This window comes from Rhopilema esculentum, chromosome 17 (genome assembly GCF_057945365.1).
Source record: "Rhopilema esculentum isolate cy_ngs chromosome 17, ASM5794536v1, whole genome shotgun sequence".
Taxonomy (NCBI): domain Eukaryota; kingdom Metazoa; phylum Cnidaria; class Scyphozoa; order Rhizostomeae; family Rhizostomatidae; genus Rhopilema; species Rhopilema esculentum.
In genome coordinates, this window is record NC_142831.1 from 2,838,381 (window position 1) to 2,857,541 (window position 19,161).

Consider the following 19,161-nt stretch of genomic DNA (forward strand, 5'->3'; position numbering starts at 1 on the left):
GTAATAAAGCGGTGACTTTGTTTATAAATTTTGCGTTATGTCCCCTTCAAATTTGACGACTACACCACTGATCACTATCAAGTTGATGAAAAAGAAAATATACATTGAGCGTGTATGTTAATGTAAAAATTGGGTTACTGCTAAAAACTCTACAGGACCCTGATTTTAAAGTAACTGGTTATGTCAAGGCTTCAGCTCAAAGAAAGTTTTTAAAGTCATTTGAAATGATAGTTTTGGGAGGGGGAAAGTTTTGAAATTGTCTATAGCCGTGATAGACAGTGATAGATGATGATGTAATTACTGAAACAAATATCTAATAGCTTCTGATCACCATTTAGAACCAGTTTTCGGTATACACTCTTTTTTATAAGAGCCAGTAAATTTAAGTTCAGGCTGGCTGCTCTTCATTTTTTCGAAAATCTTAGGCTGGATTGTTCTAAATTTGTTCTTAAAAGCTACTGCCTTCTAGGAAGGTCTCGTTTGCCAACAAAATGAGTGAGATATTCTTAATTTGTCGATAAGTTTCAAAATTTACCCAAAAATCATCCCTAGATGACACAAAACTCCTCGTTTTTGAGGTGAAACATTGTTCAAAATTACATTTTGCTGTAACTCAACTTCAGCTTTTTTTTAATTTGTTCTCAACTTTAGACTCAACGTGCTATCAATTAAGATACAGTGTACTTTACTTTTCCAATATTTCCGCCGGTGACCATAAATACTCACGTGGATAGTACAAGGAAGCTGAGAGTTCCTGTCACGATGACCGAAAGGATATTGAATATAGCACCATTATTCGAGGGAACACAAAATTTTCTCGATCGTCTAATGTTTGTTTTATGAAATGTTCATCTCAATTCAATGCGTATAATAATAATAATAGCAATAACTAAATGGAGATAACCTTTTTTTGTGCTCATTAAAATATACAATACACTACAACAAACAACCGTACAATAACGCTACCACAGAGGGGCATGGAATATCTGAACAACCTAAACTCTATTCCAAAAATGATGCTGGATGAGACACCCAGGGAGGGTAGATATAGAAATAACTAAAAGAAGGGGTAAGCTCGTTTTTCGTATGGGGAAAAATTGAAATTGCCAGGGAGTAAAATTTGCAGGGTTTTGACTTCGCGTACAATTATTTGGAGGGTTAAGTGCAATTTTTAGATCTCAAGTCTCTTCTTAGGTTGTGGCAAGAAAACATTTCACAATTATACCAGACTGTAAGCAGCAGTGTAGTCTAAATGAGTTATCTAAAATTTTACAAGATAAGTACATTATTCCTCTGCCTAGTGATTGTTTATCATAACATTGGTAGTTTTGTGGGAGTAATAAATCACTTTTCCACATACAGACATTGCGTCATTTATTCGTCACTGTTCGCTGGAAAAAGATTAATTTCGATTGATCATGTGACCTTTTCTTTTCATCAACGAATCTCGTGACGTCATACCAGGGATTGTTCGGTTTGAAGAAGGAGGCGACAGACGCACTTGCTGGATTGCAAATACGCTCGGTTGCTCTGAAAAACAAGTGTGTTCTGCAACAGGAGTGGGGTTTTAGCTGGAAAGCGATCCAGGTAATACTCTCAGAGGGTTCTGGAATAATTTTAAGAGATTCGTTGTGGAATCGTGTCAAAAATAACTTTTCAATGTCTGCACGACTGGACGGGACATTATCGGTTGATTTAACTTCATTGGCCGACAATGATGCGAGTGATGGCGACGAACTTCATGGCAAAAACAGCGAATTTGATCATGACAAGTCGGTGCAAGATGAGGATGACCAAGTATTTTCACGAAACAACAATTTGGTATTCAAACCGAATGATTCAAACGGGTTGTTAGGGGAGGCACAGCTTCTGTCGGCCCAGAATTACGATGCGAGCAAAGCAATACGCGCGTCGCTCACTTCAGGTAACTCTAATCTGCAAACACCCAACAGGCCTAATGATGGCATACAAAATGGCGGCGGGTTAGAGAAATCATCATCTCCTGCAAACGCTTCTTCAACCAGTTCATCAGGGACTCCAAGACGGCCTTCTTATACATCAAAGGCTCCAAGTGCACTAAATACTCTGCCGGGCATAACTATTAGCGAATATTCTCCTGTCAGATCAAACTTTGATGACGCCCATAACCAGAGTTTAAATCAACTGAACAACCAAGCTTCATCTCGGAAACATTCGCTCCCTTCCTTGCATCATGCACAATCAAGCAAAGAACCATGTATGCTTCCCTCTCAATCAAGCTTCGATGAAAGCTTGGATGGATATTCTAACCCAGGGACACCGTCATCTGTCAAAACAGACAGTCCTGCGCCAAGTCCAAGTGGAGCACAGCCAGGGCACAAAAGGGCGCACGATATTAGAGAGAGGAACAGAGTTTCATTTAAAGTAAAATGGGATGAAGCTGCAAAGAGCGATATCATTCTTGTAAGGTGCAGGGATACAAATGCAGAGCTTCATAAAAGTAGACTTGGTTCTGGTTCAAAAGGCAAATGCATAAAGGTATTGATTCCTTATTGCTGCCCCTATCAAGGTCAATAGTTGCAAGTTGACTCTTCAAAATAGCCTTTATAAATTATAGGGGTATGTTGGTTATATATTCGCAAAGACACATTGAAAGTTATTGCAAAATCCAGAACAGGGAATTCATTTTTACGATGGGGGCAAAATCTCCAAAACAAGCAACTTTGCTGACAAATGACAAAATTTACTGACAAAAATGGTAAAAACTGTGTTTTGACTGACAATTTAGCAAAAACCTAGGGGCTTTTGCCCCACAATTTCTGCCCCACAACAGCATTGTGCATTCTTCTGGTGTGAGAAGTTGGCAATCACTGGCTTGAATTTTTTTTCTGCCATGTGCTACAGATCATATATACCTGTATATTTTTCCAAATATTCATGCATGCTATAAGTAAAGCATCCTTGTAAAAAAATTTAGAACAAGCCAAGCATTGCAATCTAGCTCAAAGTAAGATATTTTTGTCACTGCTCTTTGAGGAATTCCTAAAATCAATATATATTTATTCATATATTTTCACATCAATTTCTACTATTTTTTACAGCACAAAATGACTGTTTTACTTCTTTTTTTATATATATATTCATCATCTTGATAAATTTCTTCCCAGGTTGATGACCAATGGTTTACACCTACTGAATTTGAACAATTTTCTGGACGTGGAGCATGTAAGGATTGGAAGCGAAGTATTAGATATGCTGGGCAGACTTTGCATCGTTTGATTGATGATGGCATTATTGCCCCCCATGCTGTTTCTTGTACCTGTGGAATCTGCTGTGGTGAGGAGATGGTAAGTTTTTCTGAGAATGTTTATCATTAAGCACATATTTTTTTATAATTGTTTCTCAAGATCCATGTTATTTACTGTTCAGCAGTAATTCTTCTCTCTTATAGAAGATGTAATGATAAAAAAATGCTAATTCTTCCCTTTGCTGTAACACAAGCTTCAAAATAATTTTTATATTTAAATATATCGTAAATCCTTGAATTGCTCCCCCCTCCTGGAAAAAGCCCCCATCCAAAAATATCAAAAATAAATAAGCCCCCAGGGGGCTAATTCGAGGATTTATGGTATGTATATATTGTTTATTACCTCCCAAGAGCTCTAAGTTTCCTAAAGATTCAGTTTAAGAAAAGCTTGCTAAAGAGAGATTCTATTGCATCTCTTTTGTTTCATTTTGCTAAACTTTCTATATACATATTGTACCAAATACAGTTCCCTCCATGTTTTGTTTTTTTGGCATATTGTGGCAGGAAAGACTTTATGGGCCACACTTTCAGTTTCCTTGTGTATAACTCATGCTGTCTCTTTGGCACTTCTGAACCATGTCACTAGTGCTGCTATTCAAACAGACAAAGTCATCAACAACTTTAATACTATTGCTTTTTTATCAAACTTTTAATACTGTGGCTTATTGAACAACTTTTTTCTTGCGAAGCTCCAAAATTTTTTGTAGAATATTATACTTTTTTTAGTTTTTTGCAAGGTAAGCTGTGAATTGCTTGCCTTGTTATAGAAAGGAAACAAAAGAAATGCTGAATTTAAGCAAATAATTATTGAATCTGTAAGGCATCTTGCTAATCTTTCAGAAATGAGTAATACCCTGCTAACATAGGGCAAAAGTAACAGAACCAAGGTCTCAATTGATTTGCCTCTATGCTGCCAAAAATAAAAGGGTTAGCAATTGCAGTCCACTGGCTAATGAAAAAGGTGTTTGAGTGATTCACAGCTGCTGAGGGAAGTGTAGGGCAGGTGCAAGTTATTGCTCACCTCAAAAGACCTATCTGGCTCAAGAAAATTATAGTGTCCAATAACAAAGCTTGAAAATAGTGCTTTTCTTATTGATGAGATCAAACTTTAATGTCATCAGGTTTCTGAACTTTTGACTCATGTGTGAGTGTCATTATACATACTGGTGCTATACAAAGATTCCATTCTTCCCTAATTATAAAATATAAAACAGCTTTTCCATGAAAATCTATTTTTTGTAAAATTTATTTATATATTTTCTCTGTTATCCATTAATAGCACATTGCCATGGAAACACTTGTTCATGAAATTTTTATCTTTCAATTCAATGTACACAAGACTCTAATGTGGCTAGATCTGTGATCAATTTATACCTCAGTGGTTTTCTTTGAAGTGGATTTGTTAAGTTTTATTGATTAAGTTTTAAGATTCATTCACTAAATAAGAATTTTTTTGTTCATATTAGTCAAATTTCAAAAGAATTTTGTGATTCATCACCTTTTGTTTTTTGAAATGAGATTAAAATGATTTGCCTCATCTTTCCTTTTTACATTTATGCTGGGTGCTCAATAAGACTATTGATTTTCTTTCATTTTTTCAATTTATTGTTCAAGCCAGCCTTACATGCCAGTGTATTTTGCTTCAATACTCTGTTTCCTTTACATTTCCATACTCCATTTTAGCTAACATGATGATTATTAAACTGTTCCCTTGGTCATTTCTGGCTGCATAGACACTACTCCCTTGGTCTCAGATTTAACTTTCATTTTGCTTTATTTCACAATATTTATCTCTAACTAATTCCTGTTTGTTTCAAAATGTAATTGCAATTTATTTTATGCATCATCTATTTGTATTTAGCTCATTCATTTCATAAATTGTTTGTATGGATACCCTGGCAAAAGGAAATCCCATTAACAACAATTCATTTTAGCTTTTTATCATTCAGAAGCTTTCCTAGGTATTTGAACCTTTGCCAAGCTTTTGTTGTGATGTCATAAGGTCTTTTGTGTGTTTACAAAGGGCAAATACTTTTGGTTTCGCATAGGTTTCAAGCAGAAACCCAAGTATCCAGAAAGGTGGTCCAGTGAAACTTTTTGTACCCTACACCAAAGCAAAGAGAAAGAGAAGGGATGGAGAAGGATCTGTATCAAAGAGGCTTTCAACAAGTGGGGAGGAAGCTTTGAAAGGTTAGTGTTAATTAAAAAATGTTTCTGTTTTGATATTTGATAGAATAGTTGTTTGTAAAAGGTTGTCCTATAAAAGCAATGAGCTACATGAAAAAAATGTCATTACACTTTATAAGGAATACAATTTGGTTAGTTTGCTGTTTGATTCAACATTCACAAATCAAAAGTAAGGAAAAAATAAGAAATCAAAAAGATAGCTGAGTGAATTTTCATTATCTTATTTGAAACATGAGCACTTTAAATCCACAGTCTTCAGTCTTCTCATCTTACTTTCTCCCGGAGACACATCTTTGTGTTTTCTTTGTTGCTAAGCCTCTCTTTAATAGAAAGTTTTTCTTTCTTTTTTTACATAATTTTTTTCATTAAAACCTTAGTTTCAAAATAGCTGACTGATCATTTTATTTGTTTTTTATTATTATTGGTGAGGAAACTTAGAAAAGTGAAGTTAATATTTTATTGTTAAATTAAAGTTTTATTGTGAATTTCAAAAATTGTCTATCTGTGAAGACTAGATGGAAATGAAAAGAAGTAGATGGCATCTGTTTTCAAATATTTTTCTAATTTAGATCTAGGTTGCTTAGATTTTCCTAATTTTAAGTACAAAATTTTCTGCAATGTATCCTGAAAGATATTTACAATGTTTCTATGAATCAATGTTTCATCATCTGGTGCAGAGCTCACATGCTCAGTCAGACAAAAAGCCAAAGCGTAAAACAAAGTCTTTTCATGGCACAAGCATTCATTTATTCAACCAAAACGAACTAAATATTTGCTTTAAGCAAATATTTAAATTTGAAAATTGTTTTACTGGTTTGTACACAGATTTGTACAAGCAAGGCTAACCACTAAAAAGTTTGTTTTTAAGTTGTTGTGCAAACCTTAAAATCTACAAATTGTCTCCCTTGAATAAGCCTTAACCCTGGAAGTTAAATTATTCAAAAAGCCCTCATCCTAACATGCTAATATTTTCCTTTTGATATGCCTTAGAAGGGACCTTATAGTTATACAACATAAAAAAGCATCATTTCAGTTCATATCAATAAAACCACTCTGTGGATTATGAAAAAAACTAGAATTAGTGAGGCATTGGCAAAAAGACTGTGCCACCATCTAAAGACTTACAAATTTTTATAACCCCAGGGGCCTATTCAAGGATTTATGGTATGATTGTATCATTGGTTTACTGTGGCCTCCAAGCCTCAAACTTGATTCTTGCTTTGGTCTTGTCACATGGGCATGGCTCTAATATCTTTAGTGCAGACTGGACCCTGTTAATTAGTAAAGTTTGTCTGTTACCTTAACACCCAATGTACTTACTGCCCGCCACCTTACACCGAAAGAGTCTAAGTATTCATCCCAACCCAGGTTATACACAAGCAGTTGTTGTGTTTAGTGCAACAGTTTTCAACATCATTAAGTTATGTAAATCTTGGCGTCAAAGTCACCAAAATATAACTACTCGATAAAAGTTGTGTCTCACACAACTCTGAATGAAGGCTACAAGTAAAATTTCTTGTCTGTACAAAGACATACTCATTTTCAGGCTGGTGATTGTAAATTCTTCTAGAATAATAATTTTAATTCTGGCCAATTCAAAGTATTGAACCTTAGTTTTTTGTTTTGCCCTGGTAGCTTTTAAAATCTTACTTTTAATAGCTGTATATTGTTCCCTACTTATTTCTTGTTTCTTTTTGTTTTTTGATAATTTCCTTGAACATATTGATGACAATATCAAAATTTTGTTTTGAATTACTGTAAAGGGGGTTTCATTTCTTTCTAAACTTTGAAACCAGTTTTTAGACTCTTGGTTAAACAGCTTTGAGAGTTATTTCAAGTTAAAAATTTTTCCTCTTGAAATTCTCTTTGTTATATATGCATAGGATCGCCAAACAGTTATTTTTGTTTTGTTATTCATTTTCTTTTGTCATTGTTTATAATTTCGTTTTTATCCCTAGACCTCAGAAGGGCAAGGTCCTTTAGGTATGTTTTTGTATTTATAATCGAAAAACGATTTTGAGCACTTGCAAAAATTGTTTACTGTTGATGTTTACTGTCAATGTGTTGCTAATCTGTTGCATCACCTAAAACTTCAGAAATGTAAGCCACCATTTTGCAAGATCTTGGATCTACACGAATTGCTTTTAAATGATTATCAGCAACATGAAAGCTAAATATTATCATATTTTACATTTTTCGGTTTTGGATATATTCGTGTTTGGAAAAACAGAAGTTTCAAGTCCATGACTGATTAGATTCAGATTTTGCATTTAATAAGCTGTATAAACTGTTGAATAGCTAGCTCAAAATAAGTTGATTACAGATATCCAACCTCTTTTGTAAGCTGATTTGAAATAATCAAATTGTTTGTGGTCTCTATTCGAGTGTCCTAGAAAGGCAGCTGTTGTCCTAAAATTGAGAATCTTGTTGAATTCTGGACACTGAAGCTTTGTTTGCATAAAATTTGCTTCATATTCTCTAGAATTTCATTTTGAATTTTGTCATTTTTTAGCATGGATTCAGAGGTTTTTCCATCACTTGTTCATAGTGGAACCTTGGCTGCTCATGATTTAGACGGTAGGATAATTTTCTTTTCATAATAAGTTGATATTAAAATCCTCAAGAAATAACATAATAAAATAGCCTTTCCTCTGGTACTTTTCCATTTCTTGACAAATAGCTTATCATTAATTGTTATCGCCTGTCCTACCTTATTGTGGACTCTCTGGACATGTACAAACGACATACATTTCTTGTTGATGTTACATTAGATTTTATGCTTCTCCCCAAATATCCATAACATTGTCAGCAGACTGTGAAACAGTGATATGTTTCCAGCATATTGAAAAGCTCATTGGTTAGTGAAAAAACGCGACTTCCTTTTTTTTGTTTTTCAAGAATGAGGACCGATACTAACTGCAAAGAAACAAGTCGCCCTTGATGGTGTTTCGACTTATTCTATGGTTAACAACTCAGAATGATATTTAACATTTAATCTTGCATGTTGACCATTGCAAGTATTACACTGTTTTTCGCAATTCCCATTTATGGGTATTCAAGTTACAGGCGCTTTTTGGATTCTGTATACTGTGTCGATTTCGCTCATTTTTCAGATGGCAACTTGCCTCTTTTTCAGTTGTTAACATGCCTCTTTTTCAGACGGCAACATGCCTCCTATGACGCCGGTCACCCCAATGACACCGATAACTCCTATTACACCATTCATGCAAATGACCCCATCGACTCCAAATGCCATTCGATCTGGATCACCCCCAAAAGCATCTGTCTCGTCTCTTGCATTGCCAAGTATGACTATGCCGAATACTGGCACGGGTAATCTGATGTCTCTGCGCCCACCAGCAACACCGACCAGGACCCAAGCATCTGTTCTTGACAGCACGTTGAACAATCCCCATTGGATACAGCTAGAAGAGGTAGGTGTTTTCAGTTTGCTTACTAAAATTAAGATACTGTTACCCTGGAGCAATACGGAGGCGTCATGCAAGGTTATTTGCTCTCCTTTCGTTTCTTTATGTCATTATTCTAAGGCTGAATCCCAAGTGCCATCTGTTATTGAATATGGCTTTACTTAAATCTTATTTCAACTAAGGTAGAAAACCTTTGCTCTGCTAGAGACAGTTGATAAACTGCTTTTTTTTGTCTAGTCGGCCTTGAATTCTTTTGTATTTGCCTTTAATCGTAAAGAATGTCATATCACAAGGCTAAACTAGTTTCTTAAAACCAATATGGTAACCTTTGAGGCCTAAATGTGTAAGGTATTGGAAACTATAGAGAAAAAAGACAACTTTTTCTTATACTGTTGATGTCAATTTCTATTTTGTTTGTGCGTTGTCAGATTTAAATGACAAGAAATACTTGTTTTCCAATATAATTCTTTCAATATATCTTTACCTATGGAATGGCAACTTATATTCAAATCATTTCAGTTCAATTCAACACAATTTTATTCATATACTACTGCCGTAGAATGATAATAATTCTGTAATTACACCACTTATAACAATCCAGTTCTATGGGCCTAGTCTTGCATCTTATTCATTAGTTGTTGCAGATTCCATATATTTGATAGATCTTCACCATAATAGTTGTCAAAATTCGTTTGTCTCTTGTTGGATGTTGTTTGCACATAAACTTGAAGGTGTTAGTTAACTATTCTATGACTGAACATGCCAAAGGTCTATAATTGCTTTCAGTTAAAGGAACTGATGCAATTTTTACCTTAGCGCGTCCAGCAGGAAAGGATGTTGTATCCCTCAATTTTGCAAAGGGGTTCATTGACCTGCCTGTTTCGACAATATCGTTAATGTGCATTGCATTTACGTTATAACAAAACTTTTTAAAGAATGCTATTGCTTTCGCTGTTTTCTGTTTTTTATTATTATCGCAAACTTTTAAGTAATGTATTTTCTTAGACTGTGACGTCATTGTTGAGTATGGCTCATCAGCTGAAATTCATGATTGAGCAAGCCAAAATTCAGTCAGAAGCTGCTAAAGATACTGCTGTGACGCAGGCAAAGATCCAAGCAGAGAATGAGAAACGGGAGGTCAGCCTTTTTTATTGCTTCAATGTGCTTTTAAGAATGTCACTAAATAAAAACCATGTTGTGTTGCAGCTATAGCAATAGAAGCACACTAAGTGGCCTAAAATGCACGTAGCAGGAAGTTCAACAACCTGTTTATGTTTCGTAAGATATTCCTTACCAGTCTATTTATGATTGCAGTTAACAATTGAAATATTGTTGCCATTTATGCAAGTGAATTTCTTCCAATGTCATGATGTAGATTTCATGCAACGGCAGGATTGGTCAGTTTAGGCCCAGTCAAACATAGTTTGTCTCTATCAAACATCTAAAGGCCGACTATTAAGACCACGAGAAGCCATACCTATCGACAAGCCATACTCTTGTATTCTTCTCCGCGTCCGTCTCCAATCTGTCAGTGACACTTGTGGGTCAAATGACATCAATTCTGTAGTCCCTTTAGTGTGAAATCACCCAGAACAACATCCCTCGTGTTTTTTGTTCTCGTATTTTAGACTCAAAGTAACGTGATCAATCCTGATCGCTTGCAAAAAATGCTTTTTTCATCAGACCACGTCAATCATTTCCTAATCTGGATTGCACTGATTGATCAGTCCTATTTGTTAATCCCGACGCACCCCTACATAAGTACACAAATGATTTTTATCTTAGAAAAAGGGATTTTAACTGATGCCAAGTAACTGATTCTGATTTTTTCAACGGATGCTCTAGGCTATCAACCAGATACGTTTGCAGTCAATTGCACAACTATCTCAAGCGCTTGCCTCAGCACACAACGATAAAGGCGATCTACAGCAACTAAACATGCGACAGCAAATTACAATTATAAAGGTAAGCATTTCCCATAACTTCATTGCGTACTACTTCATTTGTATTGAGAAAGCCTCTTTTTCTCTCTTTAAACATTCGCGTACTTTCACCATTCAACGAGCACTTCTTGATGCTAATTAAATGGATGTTCGAAGAATCCCCATTGACGGAAAACTCCTATTTGCATTTTGTATTATATAATCCTGCGTGTCTTGCAATCTATGCGTCTCTTTCAGCTTGTTTTACATTGTTCATCACACTCTCTATCGCTACCACCCTCTTTATATCAACACTTCTAATTCAACTCTTTTGCTCTGTTTCATAATTTTCTCTGTTCTTGTTCTTTTCCCTGATGTGCAGTTATGCTGGAAACATATGTCTTTCAAAGAAAAACCTTCTAGCAAGTGATCCACCCATCGGTAGAGACTCAGGTGCCACACGGTACCCCTATATTTAAGTTTAAACGAAACTTTAACCCTGCCAAATTTTAATCGACCAAAATAAGATTTATCACGCGTCGCTGTTCATGTATAGCCAGCCGTAAGGCATGACGCTAAAGGGCGTGTTTTTATTCTGCAAAATTGTGAGTTTCAGCAACCATTTTCTTTCTGCTTAGCGCACGCTATAAGGCTCTTTCGGTTATTATGACATTTTATTGTTAAGCGCTGGACAAAGTCAATTTTGGAGAAGTTTTGGTCCTATCCATCTATTAAGTTGCGTTGCAAATTTTAAAGTCTTTTAAAATCAGAAGAAAAAGATTAGCTTAAAGGTTATTTCCAGTCTTGGAGCAGTTATGTCTTGCCCGTTCCCCCTTATTTTTGCTCATGAAAACAATGTTACGTAAAGTCTTCATGTTAGGATGCGAGTAAGGTTTGTCTTTAGGGATATTCATGACAAACAGCGAAGGATTTTGAAAAGAATATATTTTACTCTCTTATAAAAAGATTACATGGATGGCATAAAATGGATCAATGCCTCGAATTTTTGTGTAACATTGATCTTTGAAGTTATTGAACAGCACAAAAGGTCATTTGGGTACGGTTTTTTCTATTTTCAATTATTTTTACTTCCGATCGTTCTATAAAAGAACGGAGATAACTCTCCAAAAGCTCTTTTCTATAAAAGAACGGAGATAACTCTCCAAAAGCTCTTTTCTTAAACTCCCAAAGGTCGATCTTTATTATTCTTAATTTATGTAAAATTCAGATAATAGTTAATAAATTCTTAAACTATCCGTCTCAAACTGCATTTGACTAAATTAATATTCATCATCTCACTTTTTACCTACAATTCAGGGTTAGACTATATGTTAATGCAATTGTCTTAAAATTTTCTTTACGCAAGAGTGAGTAATGAGGATTTTAGTCGAATGATCTTCTGTGCTAAACACGTTCCCAATCTTGGGACAAAAAGTTGAAGTTATGGCAAACGATATAAATTGCAGCATTTTGAGAAGTATGACGTCATATTCTGCGGCTAAATAATGTTAAGTTTTAAAGATGTGATTTTTAAAGATTTTCGCAGCTCAAATTTTGTTTGGCAAAAAAATATCTTTAAGTAATATTATATCTCCTCTAATGCTTTTTGTTTCTTCGTTTTACAGAATTGCCAAAACTGTGACAGAGATGCACTTCTTGAGTGTACTGGTTGTCACAGAGTTTATTACTGCAGTCAGTTTTGCCAGAAAAAGGACTGGATAAATCACCAGCGAATTTGTGGCGAGCAGCAAATGTCTGTCGACCAGCATAATAAAATGGACGGTAAAGCCGACTAGGTGAATGTGAAGTCGTCAAGAAATATTTTTAAGGATGGAGCATGTGTCAGATGGTGGTTATACCCATGTTGGGTGCTTGAGGATGTTGAGCAAGTTGGAGACAATGTATTTGGCGGTGACTTCGTTATGTTCATAAATTTCGCGCCTGTTTATAACTATGATAGCAGACCTGACTCCGTCCTTGAAATGATTTGCAACAAGCAATCATGAAGAGAGGCGAAGTTTTATGACACAGTCAAAACTAGCAGTCGCTCTAGTATGTTATCATTTCAGGTCATTTTATCATTCCATGTCATTTTAACATTGGGTTTTATCTAATTTTGATTATATTTAGTTTTCAAAGTTTTATTGTTTCATATTGTTTGATTTTCTTGTAGATAATTTTTTTCGCGCTTTATGAAAATCCTAGAGATATGTCATCCAGTGATTACGATAATTGAATTTACCATGTATTATTCTTCAGAATTAAATTCTGCATTAAAGGCATTGAGTCATGATAAAATGGATTGGGTATACCCAAAGTGCCAAAATCCGCGAAGTCACGATTTTTATAACTGCGATGCTATTGGTTGACCCTAAACTGGTCACATGAACTCACCTCGTACTGAATCACATGTAACAGCAACGATCACGCCGAAACCAAATGACTCCCTATAGAGAAGGCCTATTTACCATGACTCGATGTCTTTAAACCTTTTATAATTGGTTATAGGGCAACAAAGATTAAAGAAAATCCCCAGTTTAGTTTTTAGCAATATTTTGGAGTTTGAAGGCCGTTAAACGTCAAGACTTATAAAGGTTGAAAGGGAAATAACTTTATATTTACGTAAAAAGTAAGAGAATTCCCCATTTTGTAAGGAGGTTTAAATGATACGGAAGAGAACGAAGGAAATTAATTAATAAGTTTTAATGACAAAGAAGAATTTACGCTAAGAGCATGGGCTTTGTTATGTTACCTGAACATTTTTACAACACATTCTTACTGCAGCTGGATCGTAAAATAACAATTAAGTAAAATATATTGTTTGCAAATAGAAGGAAAGTATATTTTGGAAAGTTTAACTAAGATTTGCGTTCCATTTTTCTTGGAGCATGGACGATTGGCATCTACCTCTACATTTTTTTAATTCATCGTTGATCAAGTATCAAAACTTATCCACTGTAGCTTATTGTTCTTAAATAGTTCTCTAGAAATATGCTGTCGTGTTATGTTTCTTTTAGTTTTGTATAATTGGACACACAAATTTCTCATCGTTTTATATTATGAAAATTAGATTTTTATGGTGATATCGAAGAGAACTTGATTAGGCTCGTATGATAAACTTTTAATGATTAACCTCACGTTATGTTGGGAAAATATCACCGTTAATCATTCAAAAGATAATTACAGTCTTTCTTAATCTTAGCTGAAACTGGTCTGTTCTTTCTCAGAACCTCCTACTTTTTAGCCCCGATATAAGGAGCAATTTGCCACTGCCTAACAAGATTTTTTAACTTCTTGTCGAAAAGTTGATTTCAATGCCTATTTCTATGAGCAGGGAAAACCAAGCTTTGAATTGAGTTTTTAAGGAAGAAGATATAACAAACCTCAATACGTGGAACGAAATGTCCCAGTGCCTGAAAAGTGCTTCTAACTTAAAGTATCACTCGTAGGTGCAAGTTTGCTAAAGTCTTGCGGGAAATTTTGCTTAAGTTAAACAGGAAATTTTGACTTACTAATTTTGCTGCCAGGAAGAAAAATTTTTTCCAGCCCAGCTAGACATCATTGAAGTATCGATGTGTCCTAGATCTATGCAGACTGTGGGTTGCATGTTCGCTGTTCATTTGCATCATCAAATCAAAAAGTTTGCATTTTTTGTTTCAATGGTTAAAATTAATGGTGCCAAATCAGGGATGGTGCTAGGGTCAAAATTTTTAGTCCAAGCACACACATTTCCTAAGCTGCTGATGGAAAATTTATGAAAATGCCACATAAATGAAAATGGACGCAATTAAAATTGAAAATGTGACAAAATTGGCTGCTTTTGAGTGATTTCACATTTCTATAATTAGAAATGCCAGAAGTTTTGTATAAGAAACCAACAGAAAATGAAGACTTCTGGCAAATTTATCTACGCGCATAAACTTCGCAATATAGAAGGCAACATAATGACAAAAAATACGACAACCTTCACCAACTAGGTTAATTTCTAATGGCTAAAGCAGCTTTTCAAGCTGACGTAAATGTGAACAAAATCGACTTTATACAACTAGATTGTAGTTAACATAAACTTGTTTGTTTATCGATAAGCTGTTAACTTAAATCGTCTGTTTAATTCGCCTCTGATTATCCGGCAAGTATATTATCGATAACTGAACGTATACACACCTTTTTAAAAGGATAAGTAAATTGAGGTTCAGACTAGTCAGTCTTTCTAAAACTGCGACGCTTCATTGTCAAAAGGCAATGGAATCATTTGTCGAAGGGTATGCCAACCCCATCTCTCCCCCCCCCCTCATCACCGTAGCTACAAAACTTTGTCAAAAATTATATTTTACGCTACCATAACCCCAGCTTGTCCTTAATTTGTTCTTAATTGACCAATTTTGCGGCTCGTGTTTTTATTAAATCGTTCTTATAAAAAGAAGTCTATCAGCAATATCAACCTGAGCAAAGGAAGCCTGTTATTTAAGGATGTCATTTACATCAGTGAATCGTTCAACGATTTCTTTGTCTGTTTTCTCAGTAACTGTTTTTGTTAGCAGTAGCTCATTGTCTCATCTTGTGAAGCGACGCAGCTATAGAGCCATAGCAGGGGCGGCGCCAAGAAATTAAAAGTGAGGGGGCTCGAGTTGCTAACATTATTAGACTAAAAAACCAATTTTGAAAAACGCACTATAATGCTTCACGATATCTTATGCCTATGATTTTATGGGGCAATTGTTATTATAGCGGTACATTGGAAGGCCGGCGAGAGGCTGTCGGGGGCCTTAGGTACATCCAAAAGGGAAGCTTCCGTGCGAGCGAAACGAGGAAAGAATTCTTGCAACCACGCTCTCTAGGCTAATTCAAAATACATTTCAGAATATTACTTGCAGACCTTTTTTGCAAACATTTTGCTATTTTTAAGGTATGGTTTTTTACGTTTGATTAATTCCATTCTTAAAATTGAATTCGTTACTTTATGGGGCACCATAGACCCCGTCTAATTCCTTTAAAATATTGTAAAAGGACTTACCACACTATTCTTTTCTATTTCTATTCTTTTTATTCTCTTGAAAACACTTTTTGCAAAAAAGTTATTGGGCTTAAGTCCCCCAGCCCCCCATCCCCATCTGGTGCCGCCCATGCATAGCAGAGTTCAGGCGGATTTCCAAGAGGCATATAGAGTTTTGATTTTTGATTTCGTATCGAAATCCCAAAAAGTAGGAACTATAATAATCTAAAACCATTGGCATTGCCTGCCATTTTAAATTGGGCACCAAAAAATGTCGCCTTGTGGAAATCAAAATATAACTTCACGCAATGTTCGCCTTGTTTAGACATCATCTTTTGCAGTTGGTGCTGCTTTCATCCTTTGATGGTCGTGTCTGATATATGTCTGGAAAAAATACAGTATAGGTTAAGGATTTAAAAATTATTTGTCAGTTTGCAAAATGACAGGCTATTTTATTGCTACATGTTATTGTTCAAATTTCTAAGAAACTTCGAGCTTTGCCTCAAAATAAAATGTCTGCCTTTATTATATTCTAGAGGGTCTTTTGGTCATATTTTGCATCTAATGGTCCCCTTATTTTCTCCAATTTCTTTAAAGTCAATTTTCTAATGAGCTTTAACTTTATCAGGTCGAACAACTAGTAACATTATCAGGTTTTGAATGCCTATTGTGCCAAACTTCCTCAAAATAGATGCCCTCTCAGTCAAAGCAAAAGATGTTTTCCCAAATAATTTCGTAGGCACTCTTGACACTTGTCACTGCATCTTCTCCTCAATTAATAATCTCTCAACCCCTCCAACTACAGTCCTGGAGAAAAATGGTTGAGACAAAATGCAGCTTTTGCAATTTATACTCTACGTTGCCCCTGTAAAATCGAATCCCTCTTTCCCCCCAAATCAATGTTGGATTGGTATTTCTTCCATTTTTGCTTCAGAATCATGCATTCAACATTGAATTAGAGGAAGGGGAAAGTTATTTCTTAAAGGAAAAAACTATCAAGTTTTCTTGAAAAGTCTTAACTATTTTCTTCTGTAATTTTAGGTCTTCGCATTCCCTGATTATACCCCCTTTTGGCTCTTCCATCACCTTCTACATTTGGAGGGCACATGAACGCTCAGATACTTACCTGGGTTGGGCTTGAACATACAGATGTGAACACAAAAGCCGCCTGCAAAAGAAGGTGTATTTGTTTTCTAGCAATTTTTATGCAATGTAATTAACATAGTACGACTCCAACTCTTTCAAACAAATAATACACACGATGACCGTGTCTGGGTGTCTGTCATTTTTAAGTTGTCCTAAATGAACTTGTTCTATGTAAAGTTGATTCTTAGATCTAAAAGCATCTTCGTCATTGCAAACATTTTAATAAAAAACTAAAGCTCACGATTAATTTGCGATTTTTCCCTTTTCTGTTGATTTAAGAACTGAATGCTACATATTAGTTTTTTAAATACCAAAAATGCTAAAGAGCAACGCTTCGCAGAAAAATAATAACACACAAACCGTAACATATCCTAAAGAGAGCTAATCAGTCACAAGAAAATATTAATTTTATTATTTATGTCAATTTAACCCGAAACATGAGCCTAATCGTCTAAAAGAAGCAGTTTCTTAGCGTTAAGGATTATCTGTACTATGGTTTCAAGCTCAGGGTGAAAGAAAAAGCTTTGTTTCGTACCAGAGCAAAGTTAGCAATGATTCGTCCTAGCTGATACCAGTGGAAATGTTGAAGATAATCTTGAAAAGTTGCCATTCCCCATACAGCTGTAAAAAGGCCATTTAGCAGCAACAATATCATTGATGCAGAACTGTAGATTAATAGAACAAAAATCAATAGATACATTAAAAGGATAACAAAATACGCGATTTTGCACTCTGCATATGTTGTGTGCAAATTGAGAGCATGTGTTTCTTTAAAAATATTCACTATTTCAATTGTATACCAAAAAGAACAGCCTGAAAGAAACATTGGATTGACATGTTGTGACTTAAGCTCTGCAAGTATAACAGCGAGCTGCTTGCAATAAAATTTGGTTCTTTTCTTTGTTGCTTTGCATGAAATGGTTGCTAGATTTCTTCTTAGCATTCTTCATAGCTTGATTTTAGCAGACTTTGAAAATAAATGACTCAGTTAGCTATTATGCTAAAATACTTGAAAAACTTCAAAGAGAAAGGAAATTAAGCAATGTTTCGATAAATGCAGTATGCTCGCTTTTGAAGGGCGGTTCTAGCTCAGCACAAGAACTGCAATGTAGCTGGGAAAACAGTACACACACACAGCTTAATACAAGTGGGTAGAAATACATAAAAACAAAGGAAGGATCTCGCAGAAAGTGTCTAAATAGCAAAAGCAAGGCTTCTAAATCGTTATCAACGTACATTAGCTATAGTTCAAAACATATTGCTTTGATTTTGTAAGAAAATCCAGTACTGGTTTGATTTTCTTAAAACAGAGAGCCTCAAATGATACTTTAAAGTTTTCTTGTCGATAAGATGTGGTTCTACAGCTTCTACACGTATGACATTCTGAATTGGAAATTCGAGATTCAGAATTTAAATACTCGTTCATCTATCCAACAAACTTGAGAATTTTTCAAGATAAACTTTTGAATAGACACTTACTTACCGATAAAATAATATCCTCTCTCACTTCCCATCATGCAATCAGTTTGCTAGATATCATGAGTAATTCATTCCTTTTGATATCTCACAAAAATTGCCCACAAGTCATATTATTAAAAACATATTGTTTATAAGAACCTACTAGAACCCTAAACTTAATTTACAGTAAAATATGCTACTGTTCAACCCCAATAAGTCATACCTTGCATATCTCAGACTTCCACTTAGTTAGCCTGATTTTCAATTCCCATTGGAGTCTGCTAAGGACGTTTGCGGAAGAGGGAAGCGGGGAAGTGACCCTCCCCCTTATTCTCGCGAAATTGAGCATTTTTCTTCGTTTTACTATTGTTTTGCTTTTTTTTGGCGTTTTGCACCAGATCTGACTTCACGAGATTCAACTGTAAAAGGTCGACAAAGCCTTCCAAGCACACAAACACAAAACTTCAAAAAAATTCGAATACTTACAATGGTATTTTACTGTTTTTATTTTGGATACCCATGATTAAGTTCACTGTCCACAAACATGTAGCGATCTGGAAAGTAAGGCCACAGTTAGAACAACGATTTGCTGTAGTGGGTTGTGATTTTTCGTCAACAACTGTGCACCATATGTTCATGATTCCAACACAACAACAAAATGGGGACAAGGTAACAAGGTATTTGATCATAAATGTTTTTTTCGTGAATTGTAATAAATTAAAGGACTTTTTTTAAAGAAGC

General features: G+C 35.2%; 2 protein-coding genes across 5 annotated transcripts in view; one reads left to right on the forward strand and one right to left on the reverse strand.

The window, feature by feature from the left end:
- The first annotated feature begins 1,303 nt into the window (after positions 1 to 1,303).
- On the forward strand, positions 1,304 to 14,024 carry LOC135681223 (deformed epidermal autoregulatory factor 1). The gene is made up of 9 exons (XM_089113555.1): positions 1,304 to 2,517; positions 3,147 to 3,326; positions 5,335 to 5,476; positions 7,432 to 7,456; positions 7,986 to 8,050; positions 8,633 to 8,907; positions 9,907 to 10,038; positions 10,747 to 10,866; positions 12,449 to 14,024. Exons 1-9 carry the CDS (start codon positions 1,660 to 1,662, stop codon positions 12,617 to 12,619), a joined length of 1,968 nt encoding a protein of 655 aa, XP_088969681.1. The 5' UTR covers positions 1,304 to 1,659; the 3' UTR covers positions 12,620 to 14,024.
- Positions 13,582 to 19,161, reverse strand: part of LOC135681198 (uncharacterized) — a 47,202-nt gene continuing 41,622 nt past the window's right edge. For all 4 annotated transcript variants that reach the window (XM_065195553.2, XM_065195545.2, XM_065195528.2 and 1 more), the window contains exons 16-19: positions 18,907 to 18,974; positions 17,498 to 17,627; positions 16,943 to 16,984; positions 13,582 to 16,200 (exon numbers count right to left, since the gene is read on the reverse strand). In XM_065195553.2, coding sequence (XP_065051625.2) covers positions 16,138 to 16,200; positions 16,943 to 16,984; positions 17,498 to 17,627; positions 18,907 to 18,974 — 303 coding nt within the window. In that variant the 3' untranslated portion in view covers positions 13,582 to 16,137. The remainder of the gene's footprint in view (positions 16,201 to 16,942; positions 16,985 to 17,497; positions 17,628 to 18,906; positions 18,975 to 19,161) is intronic.